This window comes from Bos indicus x Bos taurus, chromosome 14 (assembly GCF_003369695.1).
Source record: "Bos indicus x Bos taurus breed Angus x Brahman F1 hybrid chromosome 14, Bos_hybrid_MaternalHap_v2.0, whole genome shotgun sequence".
Taxonomy (NCBI): domain Eukaryota; kingdom Metazoa; phylum Chordata; class Mammalia; order Artiodactyla; family Bovidae; genus Bos; species Bos indicus x Bos taurus.
The window spans coordinates 65,494,917-65,518,594 of NC_040089.1; the positions used below are offsets into that span (position 1 = coordinate 65,494,917).

The 23,678-nt window shown below is 36.3% G+C and overlaps 1 protein-coding gene across 12 annotated transcripts in view; it reads right to left on the reverse strand.

Moving 5' to 3' along the window:
• The window catches only part of VPS13B (vacuolar protein sorting 13 homolog B), an 806,600-nt gene that overhangs the window by 743,712 nt on the left and 39,210 nt on the right, over positions 1-23,678 (reverse strand). For all 12 annotated transcript variants that reach the window (XR_003514498.1, XM_027561445.1, XM_027561448.1 and 9 more), the window contains one exon: positions 9,653-9,773. Coding sequence is in view for 11 of the 12 variants with exons in the window: in XM_027561445.1 (XP_027417246.1) it covers positions 9,653-9,773 (121 nt within the window). In the remaining variant the exon portion in view is untranslated. The remainder of the gene's footprint in view (positions 1-9,652; positions 9,774-23,678) is intronic.

The following is a 23,678-nucleotide window of genomic DNA, read 5'->3' on the forward strand; positions in this document are numbered from 1 at the left end:
ATTTCTGCCCGTTTTATAAACATTTTCTCAAATGAAACAATGTTACTGTACACTGATTATACAATATATAAAAAGAAAAGCTTCTTTAAAGTTATTTTTTCAGCTACCATCGTCTCTTCCTACTTTTAAACAGCTATTAAAATACTCAAAAATTAAGGCTCGAGAAAGGAAGATAAAATGAATTTGACTACTTCGACTTAATATTGTATAATAGTGAAATGGGAAAGGGAGAATATGACTGAGGAAGAAAATACAAAAAGTACTAAAAGAAAGAAAGGGAAAGAACACAAAGATGAAGACAAAAGAGAAAAGTAGGGAAAGAAAGAGAATAGATAAAAGCGTAACAGGAATTCATAATATCAGAAGTTTTTCACATAATAAGCATATACAGATATATTACTGAGGAATTTAATAGAAAATATAAATAAAACTAAGCATGCTGCTGCTAAGTCGCTTCAGTCATGTCCGACTCTGTGCGACCCCACAGACTGCAGCCCTCTAGGCTCCTCTGTCCCTGGGATTCTCCAGGCAAGAACATTGGAGTGGGTTGCCATTTCCTTTTCCAATGCATGAAACTGAAAAGTGAAAGTGAAGTCGTTCAGTCATGCCCAACTCTTAGCGACCCCATGGACTGGAGCCTACCAGACTCCTCCGTCCATGGGATTTTCCAGGCAAGAGTACTGGAGTGGGGTGCCATTGCCTTCATAAATAGCATTTAAAAAGACAGAAGAAAAAGATTAAAAACTATTAAAATGTATTTTCCACTATAAAATCTACATAAAAACTAATTTAAAATTTAGCTATTTACTTAAATAACTATCTGCTTATATTCTTTAAACCACAAGTTTACTGGACAAAACAGAATCAACTTCTGTTAGCAGCTGACATTAACACCTACACTGAAGCCTGCTCCAAGTTAAAGTTATTCAACCATAACATGCTTGCAAAAACCAATTCCTTCACTCACTCCCAATGGATACAAATAGAAAAGAAATGTACAATGACTAAATTCAAGTTTTTCTCATATTAGCAGCTTTTAAAGTGCCAATTATCATATGCCATAAAATTAACACACAAAATATCAGTAAGATTAAGGTTTCAGATATTATCATACCAGGGAAGATAGATGCTAAAATGATACATAAATTAAGCTTCAAAAGTAAATTTTAAGTATCAAAATGCTCACCCTTAAAAAGTTTATTTCCCTCATGCTATCACTATTAAATACAGATGTTAAAAATAAACAGCTTCTGAGAAGTCAAGAAGCATGACTAATACTGATTTTCCTATTTCTGAAAACCTGTCATGAATAAAGAATTCATAAAAACCACTTAAGAGTTCATGAGTTTTTATTGTGGGGGGAGGAAGAAAAAGGAGGGAGGGGCAGTGACTCTCAGAAAACATACAATGCAAAATAATGACAGAAACATAATACTAAATGTACTGTAACTGATAGAAAAACTGATGGATTTTTCACCTACATTTCAATACCTTCTCTCAGTTTCCCATTATACAAGCTGAGATGAATAAGCCAATTCACCACAGTAAAATAACCAAATATTTAAAAAGAGGGCTTCCCTGATTGCTTAGATGGTTAAAAAACCCACCTGCAATGGTGGAGACCCAGGTTTGATCTCTGGGTCAGGAAGATCCCCTGTAGAAGGGAATGGCTACTACCCACTCCAGTATTCTTGCCTGGAAAATTCCATGAACAGAGGAGCCTGGTGGGCTACCGTCCATGGGGTCGCAATAGAGTCAGACACAACTTAGTGACTAAAAACAAAAAAGCTTGTTTTACAAACCAGTTTTACAAACAGAAAGTATTTGCCCTAACATGGTCACTAGGAAACCAACTTGCTCAAAAACAGAAATTCCATGGTTGATGACTTGGTTACAGTACCTAAAAACTTCCTGATCAAGTTTTTGGTGTAAAATTTAGCTGGGGTTACTGAAGCATCATATAGGCAACTTATGCTCAAATAATTAAAGGAAAAGTAAGTTCTCTGTAATGTTCTTGCCTTTTTTGGAAGGCTGAAATTATTTCAAAATAAAACTTTTTTAGAAGGTTACGAATAAGAATTCCTACTGGTAATACAATAGAGAAGTTCAATAATAATTTTTAAAAATCTATCAGCTTTGGTAAGTAAAAGATAACTTAGGGCAGCTACTGTAGGAGCTAAGGAAAATAGCAATGAGTTGAAGATACTTATCAGTATTATTATTCAAGATAGTTACAGAAGTTATAAACAACTAAATTAGGGTACAAAAGAGAAATCAGTGTAAGTACTGACAAGAAGAACACAAAATTATCAGTACACGAAGATGACTGTTTTTTATATAGAAAATCCAAAAGATGTAACTGAAAAATACTGAGTATCGATCAGCTAACAAAATGTAAAAGTTAGCTTTTCTACATCACAAAACGACAGGAGAATAACATGGTAAAAAAATTGATAATTCCACTTAGTAATAAAAAATAAATAGCATTTTCCATCTATAAAAGATTCAAAAAAATACAATAGTAAAAAACAGCATTGGACCAAAAATGTGCTTGGAAGAAAAAACTGTGACATTTTTCACAGAGAATAATTTGGTCATACATGTCAAAACCTTATAATTATTCACAAATTTTGATGCTATAGACTAAACAGAGGTATGTGCAAAGATTTACATGCCAGTATGTTTGTCAGAGAATTTTACAAAACTGAAAATGAAAAATAACCCAAAAAACTAACAAAAGGGTTCAGGATGGGGAACACATGTATACCTGTGGTGGATTCATTTTGATATTTGGCAAAACTAATACAATTATGTAAAGTTTAAAAATAAAAAAAAAAGGGGGGGACTGATTAAACAAACTGTGGAACACAATAAAATACATGCTAATGATTAAAATAACAATGTGAAAAAGGGAACTTCCCTGGTGATCCAGTGGCTAGCACTCTGTGCTCCCAATGCAGGAGACCAGGGTTCAGTCCCTGGTCTGGGGAACTAGATCCTGCATGTCACAACTAAGACCCGGTGCAGCTAAATTTTTTTGTTTAATGTGAAAAAATTAATGTCCTTGAAACATGTTCCTAACATTAAAAAATGCAAATTACAAAAGAAAATGTATAAGTGTATGTGTATATGCAGCACGCACACACAGAAAAAACGTCTTCAAAGGTTGTACATCAAAATGTTAACAGGTTCCAGTTCTAAGTAACATAAAAGTAAGCATATTCCATTCTTTCTCACTGAAATAGCCACAAAACCTAGAAAGAAAGTATGGAGCATTTATTTCAGGACACTGAAAAGCAAACAACTAGCGTGAGAGGGGAAATAGAAAAATGAAAATCAGAGCTTACAAAGAAAAAACAAATAATAAAACTGTAGCAATCAATTCAAACATATCTGTAGTTATTCTAATTTAACTGTATTGTGGCCAGAGAGAATGATCTTTATGATAATGAATCTCTGAAATTTTTCAAGACCTTTTTAACCAAGTCTTTTTCAGTGGCTATAGATACCAAATGTGTATATCAAAAAAATGTACACTGTCTTATCTGCTGGGAACAGAGTTTTATGTTTCTATAAAATAATCCTGTCAATTCTGGTATTTAAAGATCCAGTTTGGGGATTTTTTTGGGGGAGAAGGTCTGCTTGATCTACCACATTTCAAAGGTAGGTTGTTAAGTACATAAAAAGTCATCATATATTGTTTGGAGAACTGTACCTTTTAATATAACTCAGCATCTGGCCATCAATGTTTTTGCATTAAGTTTTATTTTGGCTGATTTTATTTTTGGATACTACTTGTCCACTAAGCCATTTCCCACCCTTTCACTTTCAATCTTTCTTACCTCTCCATTTTACCTTTGTGTGTCAGAGGACACACATACCTGGACATAATTGCTCCTTCCTTTTAATATCCCAAAAGCATTAATTGCGCTTCCTTACTTCTTTGCTCTGGTTTCACACTGTAGTTAGTAGTCTACAATATCTCCTATACAAAGCCATTAATTCTGAGGGCAAAGATAGCCTTCAACTAGTTGCTTCAGCATACAGCATACAGATTTAGGGAACTGAACAGCCTGCCTCCACTAAGCAATATTTTGAAATTCAATGTAGTCAGAATGAAGTAAAAGCTCTCCACTTATCACTTTTTTCTGTTATGAACAAAACATAAATGTTAGATATGGTAAAGGTTATTGACAAAATCATAATGTCCTTTTCAGTATATTAAAGAGAAAGAACACCTGTATGGCAGAAATGGCTAGCTACCCATCAATATTTGTGCTTCCCCTTTCAGAATACAGAACTGTTACTGAGATATGACTATAAGACATATATAACATCAATAAAAATAATTTTTCTCAATGAAATTTGAGAAGAATATACATCACTTTCAACCTGGGGATAGCAAGAAGTGGACAGGTCTTCTCCAGAGCATCCTCTTGAAAAAGCTGAAAACAGTACAATTCAAAACCTAGGTAGCACACAGCAGAGCCTCTGGATAAAGGGAGTCTGGGCTTCTGATCGGAGAAGGCGATGGCACCCCACTCCAGTACTCTTGCCTGGAAAATCCCATGGACGGAGGAGCCTGGTAGGCTGCAGTCCATGGGGTCGCTAAGAGTCGGGCTTCTGATACACTGACTTTAACTAGTACATAAAGAAAACATAACATTTTTGTCATGATAATCCCCTGAAATTTATGTTAATGTGTCCTCCAGTTAACATTAACTTAACTTACACAATTAGTCACTTAAGTTTTCCCTGAAAATGTTAATAAAAAAATGTTACAATAATATAAGCATAAAAATAGAAAATGTAAAATAAGCTATGCATTTCTTTTTCATTTACAACAAGGTATTCCTTAAATGTTCCAGAAAGGCACAGTGATGAGAGTTTAAACTGCTGAGCTTCTGCAAGTAGTTAAGAAATGATTGTGCTATCTTCTAGAATAATACATTTCCATTTTTGGTTCAAGTTCTTGAACAGTTAATACATTACAAATATTCTTAAATTATTTGATATATTTTCCAGCTATTATTAAACTCCCTACAAGAGATTATTCTTCAGAAAACCAAGCCCTAACCAGCCTAAGGTGACAAGCATTAAGCAAGCAAACACAGACACACAACACAGCTTCCATTTCATATTCAGTATTTTCTGCAGAAGACAAAACCTTGATTAAATGACTGCTAATTTAACAAGGTACACCTCCCGTATACCACAGGTGTGTGCATGTCATGTCCGACTCTGCAACCCCATGGACTACAACCCGCCAGTCTCCTCTGTCCATGGGATCTTCCAGGCAAGAATACTAGAGTGAGCTGCCATTTCCTCCTCTAAAGGATCTTCCTGATTCGGGAATCAAACCCACTTCTCCTGTATTAGCAGGCAGATTCTTTACCACTGAGCCACCTAGGAAGCCGTATACCACAAGTATTACAAATTATAATAAGGTATTTGTCATCTACATCAAAATATCTAAGTTGCCATTTTCTCATCCATAAAACAAAAGCTAGATCAGAGGCTTGCTGGTAAGTCAACTCAGTCATGTCCAACTCTGTGCGACCCCATAGACAGCAGCCCATCAGGCTTCCCCGTCCCTGGGATTCTCCAGGCAAGAACACTGGAGTGGGTTGCCATTTCCTTCTCCAATGCATGAAAGTGAAAAGTGAAAGTGAAGTCGCTCAGTCGTGTCCGACTCTGTGCGACCCCATGGACTGCCGCCTATCACGCTCCTCCGTCCGTGGGATTTTCCAGGCAAGAGTACTAGAGTGGGGTGCCATTGCCTTCTCCGAGATCAGAGGCTTAGCTGGGGCCTATTGAAAGACTTCAGTGAGTATGTGAATATCCTAAAGTGACATGCAAATTTTAAATGTACGTGCTGCTGCTGCTAAGTCGCTTCAGTCGTGTCCGACTCTGTGCGACCCCATAGATGGCAGCCCAGCAGGCCCCAGAGTCTCTGGGATTCTCCAGGCAAGAATACTGGAGTGGGTTGCCATTTCCTCCTCCAATTAAATGTGCATACATGGGTCTATAACTATTTCAAAAGATTTTCAAAGGTCCACATTCCAAAAAAGATAGCTAGCTAAACCAGAAACGTCTGAAGTAGCTTCTCCTTCTACATTTCAAGGACACTATGATCCTGATTATCAGAGTCTGAAAACTCTGTGATTTTGTGCAGTTGAGTTTTTGTGCAATGCAATGAATACATAAATGGCTATTAAGAACCAGACATTGTATTAGATCAGGGGCTGACCAAATGAGGCCGTGCCATGTTTTTATTAAGTTTTATTGGAACACAGTCACAAACATTAGTTTATTTACAGTTTATGACTGATTTCACCAGTACATCAGAAAAGTGGAATAGCTATAACAGAAAATATATGGCATGCAAAGCTTAAAATATTTAATAACTGGGTCTTCATAGAAAATATTTGCTAACCTCCATGACAGATGATGAATATCAAAGACATCTAGGTCACTTCAGACCCAGTGGGTATGATTTTTAATTTCTCTATACCCTAAATACCTGCACATGTATACATACATATACATATATATTCTGAGTAAAAAGGTAAGGAGAAAAGAAGAGACAATTATATGACAAAAGAAAAAGGAACTATGCACTGGAACACAAATTATCTGAGTTTCTTGACCAAATAAGTAGAAAAAATATTTAATGAAAAAATATTTAATCAGAAAAAACACATCAGTTAATTAAGAAGCCCTGAATAAATTAAAGGACAATACCCTTAAAGCCATTTTAGAGAAAATGTAGAGGCAGTGCATCAAAGGCTGGCTTCTTACAATGACCTTCAACAAAGCCAAAGGCTGTACACTTTAGAAATCACAGGACTACAGAATCAATTAGAAGTGATCCCATTTCTAAGCTAGATAAAGTGCAGAGACTACTGAGGAAAGCATGAATGAAGAAAGAAAGAAATGAAACATCCTTAAACTTTCCCTCTAAATAGGAACTGTCAATATATCTTCCTGAGTATCTTAGGCCCACAACTCAACCTGTTATTATTAGCAGTTATTGAAGTTTCTGGTCTATATATTAACTGAAAGTAAATGTGAATGGTTCAAATCAGGCAGATTCAAACTCTTTTGACCTCTCTCCCAGCAAGAAGTATTACATCATAACCCAGAATAAGCACACATATGTGTAAGTCTCTTGAAATATGATTAACCTTTACTACATGCCACACACACTGAGGTTTTCTAGTCTATGCTATATATTTTTTAAATGCTTTCCATGGCCCACTAAACTGCTTTCACAATACACTCACTGGTCAGGATGCATAATCTCAAAAAGACTGTTCCAGATAACAAGATCAGAAATTGCAAAAAAAAATGAGATATCAACTTGCTATTCCTTTCCTATTGGAGAGGTCCCCATCCTTCACGATACAAAACAATTATTGGCAACACCAAAACTTTTCTCAAAAAAGCAACTCTGAATCTACATAAATGTTTGAATTCCAAAATTATAACCACAGATGCTGGAAGAATAACTTTGCCCAAGAAATTTTGAGAACAGGAATTCATTTCTACCATGAAAGAACTTTAATATAATTTCCAGACAGGATATTATTACAGAAATGAGTCCACAAATAACCATATGAGTTAATCTTTAAATAAAATGATTTACCATTATCCAACCGGATTCTCAAATTATCCCTTTTCTTTCCTTTGGCAATATTAAGTTTAGCTGCTCTGCCTCCCAGTAACAGCCCAACAAGTTCAGTTACTTCCTAAAGCAACTCCTTTAACTGTGATTTATGTCAGCATGAAAAACGACTGAGTCCTCCTATTAGCTAAGGCAGAAAAGCACATTAACCCAAAAGCTACCCCAAGTAGTTCAGTAGAAAACAGCTCTGTTTTCTGACACTAAAAATAGGACATTTTATGCTACGTCTGTTTTTATGTTTTATACTTCTAAAAATAGATCAGTTCTCATCCTAAGTATCAGTGTAAATTCCAACACAGACTCTAAAGAATCATTAAAAGTATGGGACCTGTTTCAAGTACATGTAAGTTAGCCCATAGAAGATTTTTATCAGTGAAATCAACAACTGACAAAAGCTTTAAATTTTTCTTAAACAAGTTCTTTCCTAAAAGAAAAAAAATGTCATGAGACTCAACAGTTAAACCTAAAACTGATTCTTTGCCAGAATACTGATGGAGAGAGTTCTATACAATGAGTTGGCTTCAGAAGTTTTACAGGGATATGTAGTCAGAAATTTGGAGGGACATAGGGGTTGCTCATTTAACAAATAAGAATAAGCTATAGCTTAATTTAATTTACAGTTTAATTAAATTCACCAGGGATTTCTCCCAAGGAGTTAATAATTAAGTAAAAAATTTATCAAGTGCTATAAACATCACACTACTCTAAGAAGAATTAGAAACATTCAGAAGTAAAATAACTTCTTTTAGCACTTTCTCCAGCCATAGCAATTAATCTATTTATTCTAAAGCCAGAGGGAATAGTGAGACCTGTTAGGTAAAGTTCCTAAGAACACAAAGCATCAGTAATAACATCACAATAACACTAGTTAAATACGCTCAATTCAAATGTAATTTAGAACCTAAATTTGAGACAGGAGGGCTATGAAATGATGCAACTAATGCCAACCTCTTACAAGTAAAGTAGATGGTGCCAGAAGACAGTCAAAAAATAACTAGTTTGAATCCAGCAGAAAGCTTACAAAGCTTTGGGGCAGAAAACAAGTGTATACCAACGTCAGCTATACCTCAAAAAAAAAAAAAAAGTAACTGATAAATGAAAGAGAAGTGACTGATAACTGCTAACTGTAAAAAGGCAGCAATGCACCTTGGCCACAGAGCCATCATGTAACAATCACTTTTTTGTTTTGGGGGTTTTTTTCCTTTCATTAAATATTTATCAAGAAACTGTTATTTGAAAGCCACTACTCTTCCAAACAAATAAAAATTTTAGGAACTGAAAAGAGAGATGGTCTCCCAGTTACAAAACTCTATGATTCTGTTAGTGAATTTTACAGTTTTCAGAAACTGAGAACAACTTAGTGTCATTCCTTTGTTTATCAGGAAGCAAGAGGAATGAAGAGACTATACGTATTTATTGCTATTGCTATTGCTAAGTCACTTCAGTTATGTCCGACTCTGTGTGACCCCAGAGACGGCAGCCCACCAGGCTCCCCCGTCCCTGGGATTCTCCAGACAAGAACACTGGAGTGGGTTGCCATTTCCTTCTCCAATGCATGAAAGTGAAAAGTGAAAGTGAAGTCACTCAGTCGTGTCCGACCCTCAGCGACCCCAGAGACGGCAGCCCACCAGGCTCCTCCAGCCATGGGATTTTCCAGGCAAGAATACTGGAGTGGGGTGCCATTGCCTTCTCCGATAAGTATTTATTACTCAGAGGCAAATCATTGCTTGGAGAGGATGTAATAAAGAAACTTAAGGAATAATCTCAAGCAAACGAGTACCAAACCTTGAATGATTCCAAAGCTCTCACAAATGTCTTTCAATCTGTTCTGACGTTATGCAGCAAATGTACATATACTTTAAATACTTTATGACACTAAAAAATAGGGAAAATATATATTCTACAAAGGGCTACAACAATAATAACAATCAAAATTTTGGTTTTATCAATCCCCTTAGAAGTTACCTGGTGGCAAATCAGGATCTGTGGGAGTGGCCTGTTGAATTCTTCGGGGTTTTGCTGATGTTTTTGTGTTCTCAGTAGTACTACGGTTGGTAGAATTAGAACCACAGCTTTCATGGTCATCCTATTTTTATTTGGAAGAAAGAAAAGCAAAGTATCAATCACCATTCAAAAATTTTAAAAAGTTTTCTTGAATGTATGTAGGTTATTAAAATTGATGTTAGACTCTTCCAACTTTATTTTTTTAGCTATAAAAACCTATGTAACCAAAATTTTTGTACTTTGTACTCTTAAACAGCACTTTTAAAACAAGTAGTAGTTTAAAATCAGAAACTATTTCTTTAGTTGATATCAAAACAAACCACTTGATAATGTCAAATATGGCTTTAGCAAAAGAAGACAATTCAATTGAAGCTTTTAAACATTTTCCATTTGAAAATCTGAAATAAATGGTAAGGGTTTTAATTTTCACATATTTGTTTATATATTAAAACCCTCACCATTTTGTGAGTTGGGAATCCAAGCTGTCTTCTTAATCACATTTTTTTTAATTAGTAATTTTGTTTGTTTTAGTTTCTAAGTTGTATCCAACTCTTAGGGCTCCACTGTGGATTTCCCAGGCAAGAACACCTGAGCAGGTTGCTCTTCTCCAGATCTTCTGGACCCAGGGATAGAATCCAGTCTCTTGCATTGCAGGCAGATTCTTTTCCACTAAGCCACAGGGGAAACCCATCTTTTTTTCTTGGTAATAATTTATTTTTTGTTTGTTTTTTTGAAGTCTATTTTTTTAAGCTTTTTTTTTAACTGAAGGATAATTCCTTTACAGTATTGCATTGGTTTTTACCAACATCAATATGAATCAGCCAGCCCACCTTTAAGGATTAATCTTAATCATCTTTAGAATTCTTGGCACCCATTTAACAATGTTCACTGAATTGTTATTATTCAGATTAGATAAGAGGTCTAACTAGTTTCTAATATGGATAACATAAAAACTTCAAAATATACATATTTTTGAAATTTACACAATACAAATGAGTACTCTTTACCTGACTTGATTCAACAAACATTTATAAAATGTTTTTATGTGTTAATCGCTAGATTTACAAAAGCAACTGTCCTCAAAGATTCCAGAATCTATTTGAAATACATAAAACCAGTCTACAAGAGTACTTTTTTGTTTACTTTCAAGTAATAGGAACACAAAGAGTCATTCTATTTGGAAGAGCCAGAGAGATCAGGTCATTAAAACTGAGTGAATGTTTTAGGTTAAAATCAGAGGTTAAATGGGGGGAAACTATAAATAGCACATACAAAGAATAATGATCAGTCAAAAGAAAAAAAAAAGCCACAATAGACAACATTTAAGATGGGAGAACAATACCAAAAGCTAAAGGCGGGGTCTAGTTCAATAAAAACGCAGTCATGTAAAGAACGATAGAGATGTTGTCAACCTTCATTCTATCTGATACTCAAGATTTGGTAATTAGGAGGAGGGTGCCAATAAACAAAAAAAAAAAAAAGGGAGGTTTGGTAATCCAGTAGAGGGACAGGAGTGAGAAAAGTAAAAGAGTAGATCAAAGGGTGAATAACAAGTTAAGATGGAAAAAATAAGCATAGATTGCTCTTTCAAAAAAACAGGTATTACAAGGAGGAAATAGATGGGGTAGTAATATGAAATAAAAGCATCTGACATCACCTTATTCCTTTGGGGAGGTTAAACTAGCACATTCTGCTTGAGAGATGCCTATGAGGAAACAGATCAAATACCTCTCCAACACAAAGGGAAACTGATGGTATACTGTGCATCATTAACTCATTAGTCAACAATAAAACTATTTCATAATGCTTTAAAAGAATGGTCATGAATTTAGTTTTTCTCTTATATATTTGAAGAGAAAATTTCAAGAACTAAAAGAAGGTTACTACTAAATTTACCATTCTAATACGATACTACAGGCAATAAGAACAGTGATAGGCCCTCCTTCAGGATACAAAAATGTTCTTCACTACAACCACTAACAGGATTATATAATAATAAAAATGAATCTTTTACAATATGGCATGACTTCAGATGCTAGTCATACATTAGTAAAAGAAAAAATTTCTGTCTGAAACTTTGTTACAAGCAAAAAATTGAAAGATTTGCTATAATAAAAAATGAAGAAAATTTGCGCACAAACTTGTATTCATTTTAAGTTAATGCAAAACAAACTTCACAGCATTTCATTCCACGAAACAACTTCACTATTCAATCTTTATAATGACATCTTCTGTTATTTTGGGGACTGTTATAGTCTCTAAATACTAAAAGACTACTACTGTGAATAAAACCTCACTGTAATTACTTTTAGTTCAACTTAGATCCTTAAAAATGTCTGTAGTCATACACTTCTGCACAATGTTAACATTAAAAGCACACTATTAATTTTTGAAACATATGGTTGTCTCAAAAGCCCAGAAGTAAAACATATTCATTAAAGAGATGTGAAAAAGTTCCAAGTGAACTGCCAAAACTAGCATAATTATGAAAATATTTAACACTGAAACCATCTGAAATCACATACTGTATATAGATTACAGTGATGTCATAATAAACATTCCAGCCAAAATGCACTAAAACTACTGCAGTCCAATAAATCTGGCATACACTAGATGACAAATACCTTAAAGCAAGAAGAAAGAACAAGTTATTTTATTTTTAAAAAGTTATTAGCAGCAAAAAAGGGTAAACTGCATAGATTAAGTATAAGTTTTCAAACAGTCTTTTAAAAAGTGAATAAAGCTTCCCTACAATCTTCACGTTTTTATCATTTAAAAGAAAAACAAACTAACTTTATTTATTTAAACAAAAATTTTAATAACTTAAAATTTCAGTGTGCCTTAAAAAAGGGCATTAATCTTGGTACCCATAGGAATGAAACAAACATTACCAAATACGTAAACACTTCTTTCTTAATTATGCTTAGGAAATCATGGGTGCATATATATTATAATTAGAAAATAATTCTTTTGACAATTTCAACTTGTTTTCTTTTCAATTACATTTTAATTGCATCAATTATAAGTGAGCTTCCATTCAAACCATGCCCCAACTAACTTAAAAATAAAGTAAAACAATTATAATATTTACTATTAACACAGGAATCATTAGTTTGAATTCATCATCTGCTTTTAACCAATATGACTATTACACATTTTAATTCATTGAAAGTCTCTAACTTCTAATAAAAGAAACTCTGTTCTCAAAAATACTAGCTAAAATGTTTTGAGATAATTTTTAACCCCAAACACATTACAGTTATATCTTTCTTATTTAGGTTACAATTTTTCCAAAATGTCAAGTTAAGTATATTTCATGGCAAAAGAATGTTGTCTCTTGGGGACCACATAGCTATTTCTGAAAATACTGCCCTTTGCTCCTCATGAAACAAGCAAGAATGTCATTTCCTTACAAAAGTTCCTAACAGAGGGAAAATGTGGCAAAACCCTGTATTTAAATAGATCCGTTACTTTCACACTGACAGATCATGGGATCATGTTGCATACTTTTCACCTTAGCCCTCGAAGGGCTAGTCAATTAAAACTGGAAAGCCATCAACTCCCGGATTCACAACAGTAGAGTAAGCTTGAGGACAAAACTTAAAACAGGTGACTGAATCATTCTAAGTCCTTGTTTTAGAAAAAGGTTAAAAGTAAGAAAGAGTTGAGGAAGGAGAGACCAAAAGACACAACCAAGAAGTGTCGTGTCTTGCATTCTTCAGCCCTGCAGCACCAAACTTGGGAGGCAGAGGACTAAGGCTCATCTGGCAGCTCTGGTCACTCCCGAAGAGAGTGTGAGGGCCTTGGAAACGAACTGCTGCAAAGCCCGTTAGGTAAGTTCACCTCTAACCCCTCCAGAAGCAAGTACAAAGACAACAGTCGCAAAAAAAAAATCTCTAAAGGTAAGCCGGTACTTTGGAGAGTCAGAGAGCCAAGGCAAGTCAGCAGTGCAGAGGGACACTTGTAGAACATGAGCTAGCCAGGAAAAATATACATATATATTACCTTCTGGGGTAAAATTGGGCATCTCTGGATCCCTTCTACTCTGATAGGAATATTAATAAACTTAACTTTAGTCATTTAAAAAAAAAAAAGCCAAGCCACCTCAGTAAAGGAGGTGTGTATACCTCCAGCCTCTTCACACATCAGCTTAAGCCCACAACAAGAGGCTGCTTCCATCTTCTCTGCAATCAAGGGTGTGACAGGCTGGGAAAGAAGAAGAGAGAGCTGATGCTCCCCTGCATTCTTTTACTGGAACCTCCCAAAAGGAGGGACAGCTAACCTAACAGGCCAAAACTGAACATACGCTAAGACATATTAGGCTACATTTTAACAGAGAAAGAGATCACTGTCCTAACTGTAAACACCTGTGTGGTGGAGCCACTCTTCTACCTGAGAGCCATGTTCCCCACATGACGTGATAACTAACCATCGCTCCTCTGGCCTTCTTTTCACATTCTCAGCCATGTAATCCAGGATACTGCCCCTTCCAGAGAACAATCAAACTCTACTGGTTAACAGCATAATGTTAGAAAAAATCTGTCCTTTATTACTGCCGATGACATTATTTTTCCTTCGAATCAGTTGGTATATATCATATAGGCAACTTCTCCCCTCTTTTTAAAAATCACTGAATTGAAGTGTTTAGACTCATCCTTAGATATGGAATGTGAAATAGGCAGAAATTAAGGAAGGAGAGAACAAAAGTACATACAGAGGCATCCCAGCCTAAGCCACACTCCACCATCTAATATTTACCAAAATTCAGTAGGGATTGGGTGAGTGAGCCGATTAATGAAACTGCACTTTGTCTTCTTACATGTGTAACTTCCCTCAACAAGAACCACTTGATTTTTTTTTTTTTTTAACTATCTGTTAGGCATTTTGAGAGAAAACAGGTAGTACAAATGGATGGTACTTATCCTGGTAGCCTTACTTATATGCATAAAAAGGTTAAGAGCAATTCAAGTTAATCAGCATTAATTACATAGGTCTCACACACACAAACGCAAAAATAACAGTAAAATTTACTGAGCATTTATACGTGCCAGACCTCCATTATTTTAAGGATGAGGAAATTGGGGCTTAAGAGGTTCTAAGCTCAAAAGACATGAAGGAAAACAGCTAGGATGAACGCCCAGATACGTCTTATAGAAAGCCCCTTCCATTGCTACTGATAAAAGACAGGAAAACAAAGAGGAAGAAAAAGAATGGCAGAGAGAGAGGAAAAAAGACACACAGGAAAAAACTTTCTGTTTATGGCGTTCTCAATGGGTTACTGGAGAAGGAAATGGCAACCCACTCCAGTACTCTTGCCTAGAGAATTCGGTGGACGGAGGAGCCTGGTGGGCTGCCATCTATGGGGTTGCACAGAGTCGGACACAACTAAAGCGACTTAGCAACAGCAGCAGCAGCAATGGGTAATGAGTATCAGTTCAAGAAATATAAGCTTTATTCTACATACTGAGGAGCCAATGAAACTTATGAGTAGGAGACTAACAAGATGAAGTACTTTATTCAGGAATAAGAATCTTCAGGTAACGTGACAAAGCACAAAAGAAGACATACTAACAATTATAAAAATTAATAGGCTATTATTAGTCAGACAGGGAGTTGACTGTGGCTTAGATCATGAACTGCTTATTGCAAAATTAAGACTTAAAGAAAGTAGGGAAAACCACTTGGCCATTCAAGTATCACCTAAATTAAAAGCCTTAAAATTATATGGTGAAGTGACAAATAGATTCAAGGGATTAGATCTGATAGAGTGCCTGAAGACCTATGGATAGATGTTTGTAACATTATGCAGGAAGCAGTAATCAAAACCATCCCCAAGAAAAAGAAATGCAAAAAGGCAAAATGGTTGTCTGAGGTGGCATGATAAATAGCTGAGAAAAGAAGAGAAGCAAAAGGCAAAGGAGAAAAGGAAAGATATACCCATGTGAATGCAGAGTTCCAAAGAACAAGGAGATATAAGAAACCCTTCCTCAGTGATCAATGCAAAGAAATAGAGGAAAACAACAGAATGGGAAAGACTAGAAATCTCTTCAAGAAAAATAAGAGATACCAAGGGAAAATTTCAAGCAAAGATGGGCACAATAAAGGACAGAAACACCAAGGACCTAACTAAAACAGAAGATTAATTAAGAAGAGGCGGCAAGAATACACAGAAGAACTATACAAAAAAGATCTTCATGACCCAGATAACCAAGATGTTGTGGTCACTCACCTAGAACCAGCCATTCTGGGATGCGAAGTCATCCTAGATGGCCTTGGGAAGCATCACTACAAACAAAGCTCGTGGAGATCATGAAGTTTCAACTGAGTTACTTCAAATCCTAAAAGATGATGCTGTGAAAGTGTTGCACTAAATATGCCAGAAAATTTGGAAAACTCAGCAATGGCCACAGGATTGGAAAAGGTCAGTTTTCATTCCAACCCCAAAGAAAGGCAATGCCAAAGAGTGTTCAAACTACAGCACAACTGCAGTCATTTCACATGCTAGCAACCTAATGCTCAAAATTCTCCAAACGAGGCTTCAATACTACATGACCTGAGAATTTGCAGATGTTCAAGCTGTATGTAGACAATAAAGAGGAACTAGAGATCAAATTGCCAACATCTGTTGAATCACAGAAAAAGCAAGAGAATTCCGGAAAAACATCTACTTCTGCTTTATTGATTACACCAAAGCCTCTGACTCTGTGTATCACAACAAACTATGGAAAAGTCTTCAAGAGATGAAGACCACCTGACCTGCCTCCTGAGAAACCTGTTTGCAGGTCAAGAAGCAACAGTCAGAACTGGATATAGAACAACGAACTGGTTTCAAATAGGAAAATGAGTACATAAAGGCTGTATACTGTCACCCTGCTTATTTAACTTCTATGCAGAGTACATCATGCAAAATGCTGGGCTGGATAAGCACAAACTGGAATCAAGATTGCCGGGAGAAATATCAATAACCTCAGATATGCAGATGACACCACCCTTATAGCAGAAAGCAAGGAACTAAAGAGCCTCTTGATGAAAGTGAGAGAGGAGAGTGAAAAAGTTGGCTTAAAACTCAACATTTAAAAAACAAAGCTCATGGCATCCAGTCCCATCACCACATGGCAAATAAATGGGGAAACAATGGAAATAGTGACAGACCTTATTTTCTTCAGCTCCAAAAGTACTGCATATGGTGACTGCAGCCATAAAATTAAAAGACACTTACTCCTTGGAAGAAAAGCAGAAAAACTATAACAAACCTAGACAGCATATTAAAAAGCAGAGACATTACTTTGCCAACAAAGATCCATCTAGTCAAAGCTATGGTTTTTCAGTAGTCATGTATGAATGTGAGAGTTGGACTATAAAGAAAGCTGAGCACCAAAGAATTGATACTTTTGAACTGTTGAGAGCCCCTTGGACTGCAAGGAAATCAAACCAGTCAATCCTAAAGGAAATCAACCCTGAATATGCACTGGAAGGACTGATGCTGAAGCTGGAGCTCCAATACTTTGGTCACCTGATGCGAAGAACAGACTCATTAAAAAAGAGCCTGATGCTGGGAAAGACTGAAGGAGGGAGGAGAAGGGGGCAACAGGATCAGACGGTTGGATGGCATCACTGACTCAATGGACATGTTTTTGAACAAGTTCCAGGAAATGGTGATGGACAGGGAAGCCTGGCATGCTGCAGTCCACGGGGTCGCAAAGAGTCAGACACGACTGAACAACTGAACAACAGCAATAATAGGTCATTATAATAGTTTAGAAATTAAATGATGCAGAAAATTAGCAATGAGAATTCTTTTAAAGGCTAGCACCTCAAACTCAATGGTAAAACAAAATTTGTGGAGCTTCCCTGGTGGCTCAGGGGTAAAGAATCCACCTGCCAAAGCTGGAGACATGGATTCAGTCCCTGGTCCTGAAAGATCCCAGGTGCCTTGGAGCAAATAAGCCCCTGCACCACAACGTTTGTGTCTATGCTCCAGAGCCCCGGAGCCACAACTACTGAGCCCACAAACGCTAGAGTTCACACTCTGCAGCAGGAGAAGCCACTGCAATGAGAAGCCCGCATACCATAGCTAGAGCATAGCCCCCGCACTTGCCACAACTAGAGAAAAGCTCATGCAGCAACAAGATCTAGCATAGCCGAAAATAAACAAAAATTATCTTTTAAAATGTCAGTCATTCTAATAACATTTTAAAAACTCATGGATTCTGCAACAGACTTACTTCCCCTAACCTCTATTCCTCAAAAAAAAAAAAAAAAAAAACAGTCCTTTCTAATTCAGTCAATGAGTAAACATAGCTACTATTTTCTCAGTCTCCTAAGACTCCTTCTGTGTGCAGTCACTCAGTAGTATCCAACTGTTTGACATCCTATGGACTGTAGCCTCCCTGGCTCCTTTGTCCATGGAATTTTGCAGGCAAGAATAGTGGAGTGGGTTGCCATTTCCCACTCCAGGGCATCTCCCCGATTCAGGGATCAAAGCTGTGTCTGTTTTTCCTGCACTGGCAGGCAGACTCTATACCACTGCACCACCTGGGAAGATGGTATATCTGCCATAATTTTGCAAAATGACTACAATGAGCTTTTACAATTTCAAGTAGAGAGATCCCTGGTTAGATTTACTCCTAGGTATTTTATTCCTTTTGCTGTGACTGTAAATGGGTTTTCTTTATGTCTATGAAAGTTCATCATTAGTCTATAGAAGCAAATCAGGTTTTTGTATATCAATTTTGTAACCAGCAACATTACTGAATTTATTTATTAGTTCTAGTAATTCTCTGGTGGCATCTTTAATTCTTTATCTATAATATCATGCCATCTGCAAACAGTGACAGGTTTATTTCTTCCTTTCCAGTTTGGATTCCTTTTCTTTTTCTTGTCTGATTGCTGTAACCAGAACTTCCAATACTAGACTGAATCTTTGTCTTCTCTTGATCTTAAAGGAAAAGCTTTCAACTTTTCACCACGGGGTATGGGTTTTCACCACTGGTGTTGCCTGTGGGTATGCCACATATGGCCTCTATTATATTGAAGTATGCACTTTCCATAACCACTTTGTTGAGTGCTTTTATCAATAACAAATGTTGAATTTCATCAAAAGCTTTTTTCTGCTTTTATTGATATGGTCATATGATCTTTATTCTCCAATTTGTTAATATGATGTGTCACACTGATGAACTTCTGGATATCAAACCATCCTTGCACCCCTGAGATAAATCCCACTTGGTCATGGTGTATGCAATGTATTGTTGAATGTGGCTGCCTGATATTTGTTGGGGATTTTGCAACCATGTTATTCAGTGATACTGGGACAAAATTTTTGTGTGTGTGCTGTCTTTCAGTGCAATCCCTATCAAAATACCAACTGCATTTCTCACAAAACTAGAACTAACTCTAAAATTAGTATGGAAACACAAAAAAAAAACACACAAAAAACCAAATAGCCAAAAAGGCCTTGAGACAGAACAAAGCTGGAGTTATCACACTCGCTGGTTGCAAGCTATACTGCAAAGCTTCAGTAATCAAAACAGTATGGTGCTGGACCAAAGACAGACACACACATCAATCGAACAGAGAACACAAAATAAACCAATGCTTCTTATATGGTCAACTAATCCATGACATAGGAGGCAAGAATAAAATCAGGAAAAACATCCTCTTTAATAAACAGTATTGGGAAAACTGGACAGCTTCATGCAAAAGAATCAAACAGGACTGCTTTCTCATACCAGATATAAAAATAAACTCAGAATGAGTTAAAGACTTAAATGTAAGATCTGAAACCATAAAATTCCTAGAACTCATAGGCAACACACTCTTTGACAGAGGTTTTGGCAATATTTTTTTTCAATTTGTCTCCTCAGGAAAGAGAAACGAAAGCAAAAAAACAAATGGGATGACATCAAACCAAAAAGCTTTTACATAACAAAGGAAACCATCAACAAAATGAAAAGTCAACCTACTGCATGGGAGAAAATGCTTGCAAAAGATACATGTAATAAAGAAAGGGTTAATTTCCAAAATATATAAAGAATTCACAAAACTCAATATTGAAAAAACAAATAATCAGATTAAAAATTAGGTAAAGGACCTGGGCATATTTTTTTTCCAAAGAAGACATACAAATGGCCAAGAAATACATGAAAAGATGCTCAACATCACAAATCATCAGGGAAATACAAATCAAACCTACAGTGAGACAGCATCTCACACCTGTCAAAATGACTATCATCAAAAAGACAACAAATAACAAGTGTTGGTGAGGATGGAGTAAAAAGGGAGTCCTCATGCATTGTCGTGGAGAGGGCAATGGCACCCCACTCCAGTACTCTTGCCTGGAAAATCCCATGGCTGGAGGAGCCTGGAAGGCTGCAGTCCATGGGGTCGCTGGGAGTCGGACATGACTGAGCAACTTCACTTTCACTTTTCACTTTCATGCATTGGAGGAGGAAATGGCAACCCACTCCAGTGTTCTTGCCTGGAGAATCCCAGGGACGGGGGAGCCTGGTAGGCTGCCGTCTATGGGGTCGCACAGAGTTGGACACGACTAAAGTGACTTAGCAGCAGCAACAGCATACATTGTCAATGGGATTGTAAATTGGTCCAGTCACAATGGAAAACAGTATGGAGGTTGCTCAAAAAATGAAAAACAAAACTATCATATAATCTAGAAATTTCAATAGAGGGTATTTGCCTAAAGGAAACAAAAGCACTAACTTGAAAAGATATATGCACCCCAATATTCACTATACCGCTATTAATAACAGCCAAGATTCGGAAGCAACCTAAGTGTCTACTGATAGATGAATGGATACAGAGGATGTGGGACACACACACACAGTGGAATATTAGCCATAAAAAATTAAATCTTGTCATCTGCAATAACATGGGTGAATCCACACAGTATAATGCTAACTGAAATAAGTCAGATAAAGAAAAACAAATACCATATGATCTCACTTACATGTGGAATCTAAAAACAAAACAAAACAAAAAAACAAACAAGACTCGTAGATACCAAGAACAAATCATTGGTTGCCAAAGAGGAGGAAGGTAAGGGGTTGGCCAAAATAAGTGAAGGGGATTATCAGGTACCAACCCCCTAGTCATAAAATAAATAAGCCTTGGGAATGTAACATACAGCATAAAGACTATGGCCAATAGTTATGTAATAACTTTATATGGAGACAGATCATTACCAAATTTATAGTGATGGTCACTTTGTAATATAAACGACTGTCAAATCACCACATAGTACACCTGACACTAACATAATGCTGTATGTCAGTTATATTTCGATTTAAAAAACGAATAAAAGAAAGCAGCCATACACAATACTTAACTGTGTTTCAAAAAATCCTTATTTATAAAAACAGGCAGTAGGCCCACGAGCCATAAACTTTAATTACTCTTGCTTTAAAACACTTGCCTTAATAAAAAATACAGGATAAACAATAATTCAATCTGAAATTGTTTGGAATCCAATATTTTCATTATATAAGACAAAAAAAAAAAAAAGACAGACTACAATATATCTAACTAATACAATATGTCTAACTAATGAGGGACTCTTTAAAATATCCTGGGGGAAAAGTACAAACTTTTTGCCTGGCTATAGTACTGCTAAGAAGATAAGACATTTCTACCATTATCCCTTTTATAACTAATTTCTAACAAAACAACAAATATTGACTAAGAAAAAGAAAAGCAATTTTCAGTAAGAAGATAGCCTGAAGAAAATTCTATAGACCCAAAGGAAAAGAAATATAAGACATTTCTGAAGAAAATAATACAGCAAAAAAGCACATTCTAAACATATACAAAAGAAGAAGTTAAAATTTGGCTAACATGATAAAGAAAGTAAAATGTAAAACTTACTTGGAGAAAAACAGATAGAAGAGTGGGGAAACAAAACTGGATACATCTTTCAACCCAGGGAGCATTGAGTACATAAGAAGAATACATTTTGAGACAAATTTTCAGTAAAACACAGAAATTTCTCTAGTATCATAAATACATCTCAATAATACTAATGAAGACAATTAAGATTTTATATAATTGCAGTAAAGGTTGAGAGATTTAAATTATACTCTATAATAAGAATTTAAAAATTTTATATTAGCTAAGTACTCATATGATAATGCTTCATTTCATTTTTGCTATGAAGGGGATTCTGGTAGAACTATAGTATGAGTGTGCTGCTGCTTAAAAAAAAAAAAGGAAAAAACCTCAAGAGCCATAATGTTTACTATATCTCTGTTTAAAGAGACAATTGTTTATTTTGTATTTGAAATCCCATAAGAGTATTCTCTAAGTATTCATACTTACAGATACCTTCAACAATGGTTAAGACCAAATCTTAATACTTTAATTGTTATAGGATAACAACATATTATCTATTAAGAACTTAAAATTAATGTATAAAATAATCTTGTTTTTCAGATAATATAATCTTTAACAGGTTAGAAAAATAAGAATCACAATATTTTGCTTCTTAAACATATATCCAGTCTCTTATTGACTTTCCTTTGATGGACAGGAAAATCCAGCTAATCAGACTGTTGTTGTTAGTCGGTCAGTTGTGTCTGACTCTGCGACCCCATCAACTGCAGCACTCCAGGCTCTCCTGTCCTTCACTACCTCCTGGAGTTTGTTCAAACTCATGCCCATTGAGTAGATGATGCCATTCAATCATCTCATCCTCTGCCACCTTTTTCTTTTGCCTTCAGTGTTTCTGAAGCATGAGTTGGCTTTTACCATCAGGTGGCCAAAGTATTGGAACTTCAGCATAAGCCCTTCAATTAATATTCAGGTTTGATTTCCTTTAGGATTGACTTGTTAGATCTCCTTATACTCCAAGAGACTCCCAAGAGTCTTCTGCAGCACCACAATGCAAAAGCATCAATTTTTAGGTGCTCTAACAACCATACATGACTACTGGAAAAACTACAGCTTTGACTATATGGACCTTTGTTGGCAAAGTGGTGTCTCTGCTTTTTAATATGCTGTCTAGGTGTGCCACAGTTTCAATTCCAAGGAGTAAGTGTCTTTTAATATCACAGTTGTAGTCTCCACTAGCAGTGATTTTGGAGACCAAGAAAATACAATCTGTCACTGCTTCTATTTCTTCCCCTTCTGTTTGCCAGGAAGTAATGGGACCAGATGCCATCATCTTGGTTTTTTGAATGCTGAGTTTCAAGTCAGCTTTTTCACTCTCCTCTTTCACCCTATCAAGAGGTTCTTTAGTTCCTCTTCACTTTCTGCCATTAGAATGATATTGTCTGCATGTCTGAGGTTGTTGATGTTTCTCTCAGCAATCTTGATTCCAGCTTGGGATTCATCCAGCCCAGCATTTTGCATGATGTTCTCTGCATAAGAGTTAAATAAGCAGGATGACATTTTATGTCATCAGTTCAGTTCAGTTCAGTCAGTCGTGTCCGACTCTTTGCGACCCCATAAATTGCAGCACGCCAGGACTCCCTGTCCATCACCAACTCCCAGAGTTCACTCAAACTCACGTCCATCGAGTCGGTGATGCCATCCAGCCACCTCATCCTCTGTCATCCCCTTTTCCTCCTGCCCCCAACCCCTCCCAGCATCAGAGTCTTTTCCAATGAGTCCACCTCTTCACATGAGGTGGCCAAAGTACTGGAGTTTCAGCTTTAGCATCATTCCTTCCAAAGAACACCCAGGGCTGATCTCCTTTAGAATGGACTGGTTGGATCTCCTTGCAGTCCAAGGGACTCTCAAGAGTCTTCTCCAACACCACAGTTCAAAAGCATCAATTCTTCGGCGCTCAGCTTTCTTCACAGTCCAATTCTCACATCCATACATGACCACTGGAAAAACCATAGCCTTGACTCAACAGACCTTTGTTGGCAAAGTAGTGTCTCTGCTTTTCAGTATGCTATCTAGGTTGGTCATAACTTTTCTTCCAAGGAGTAAGCGTCTTTTAATTTCATGGCTGCAGTCACCATCTGCAGTG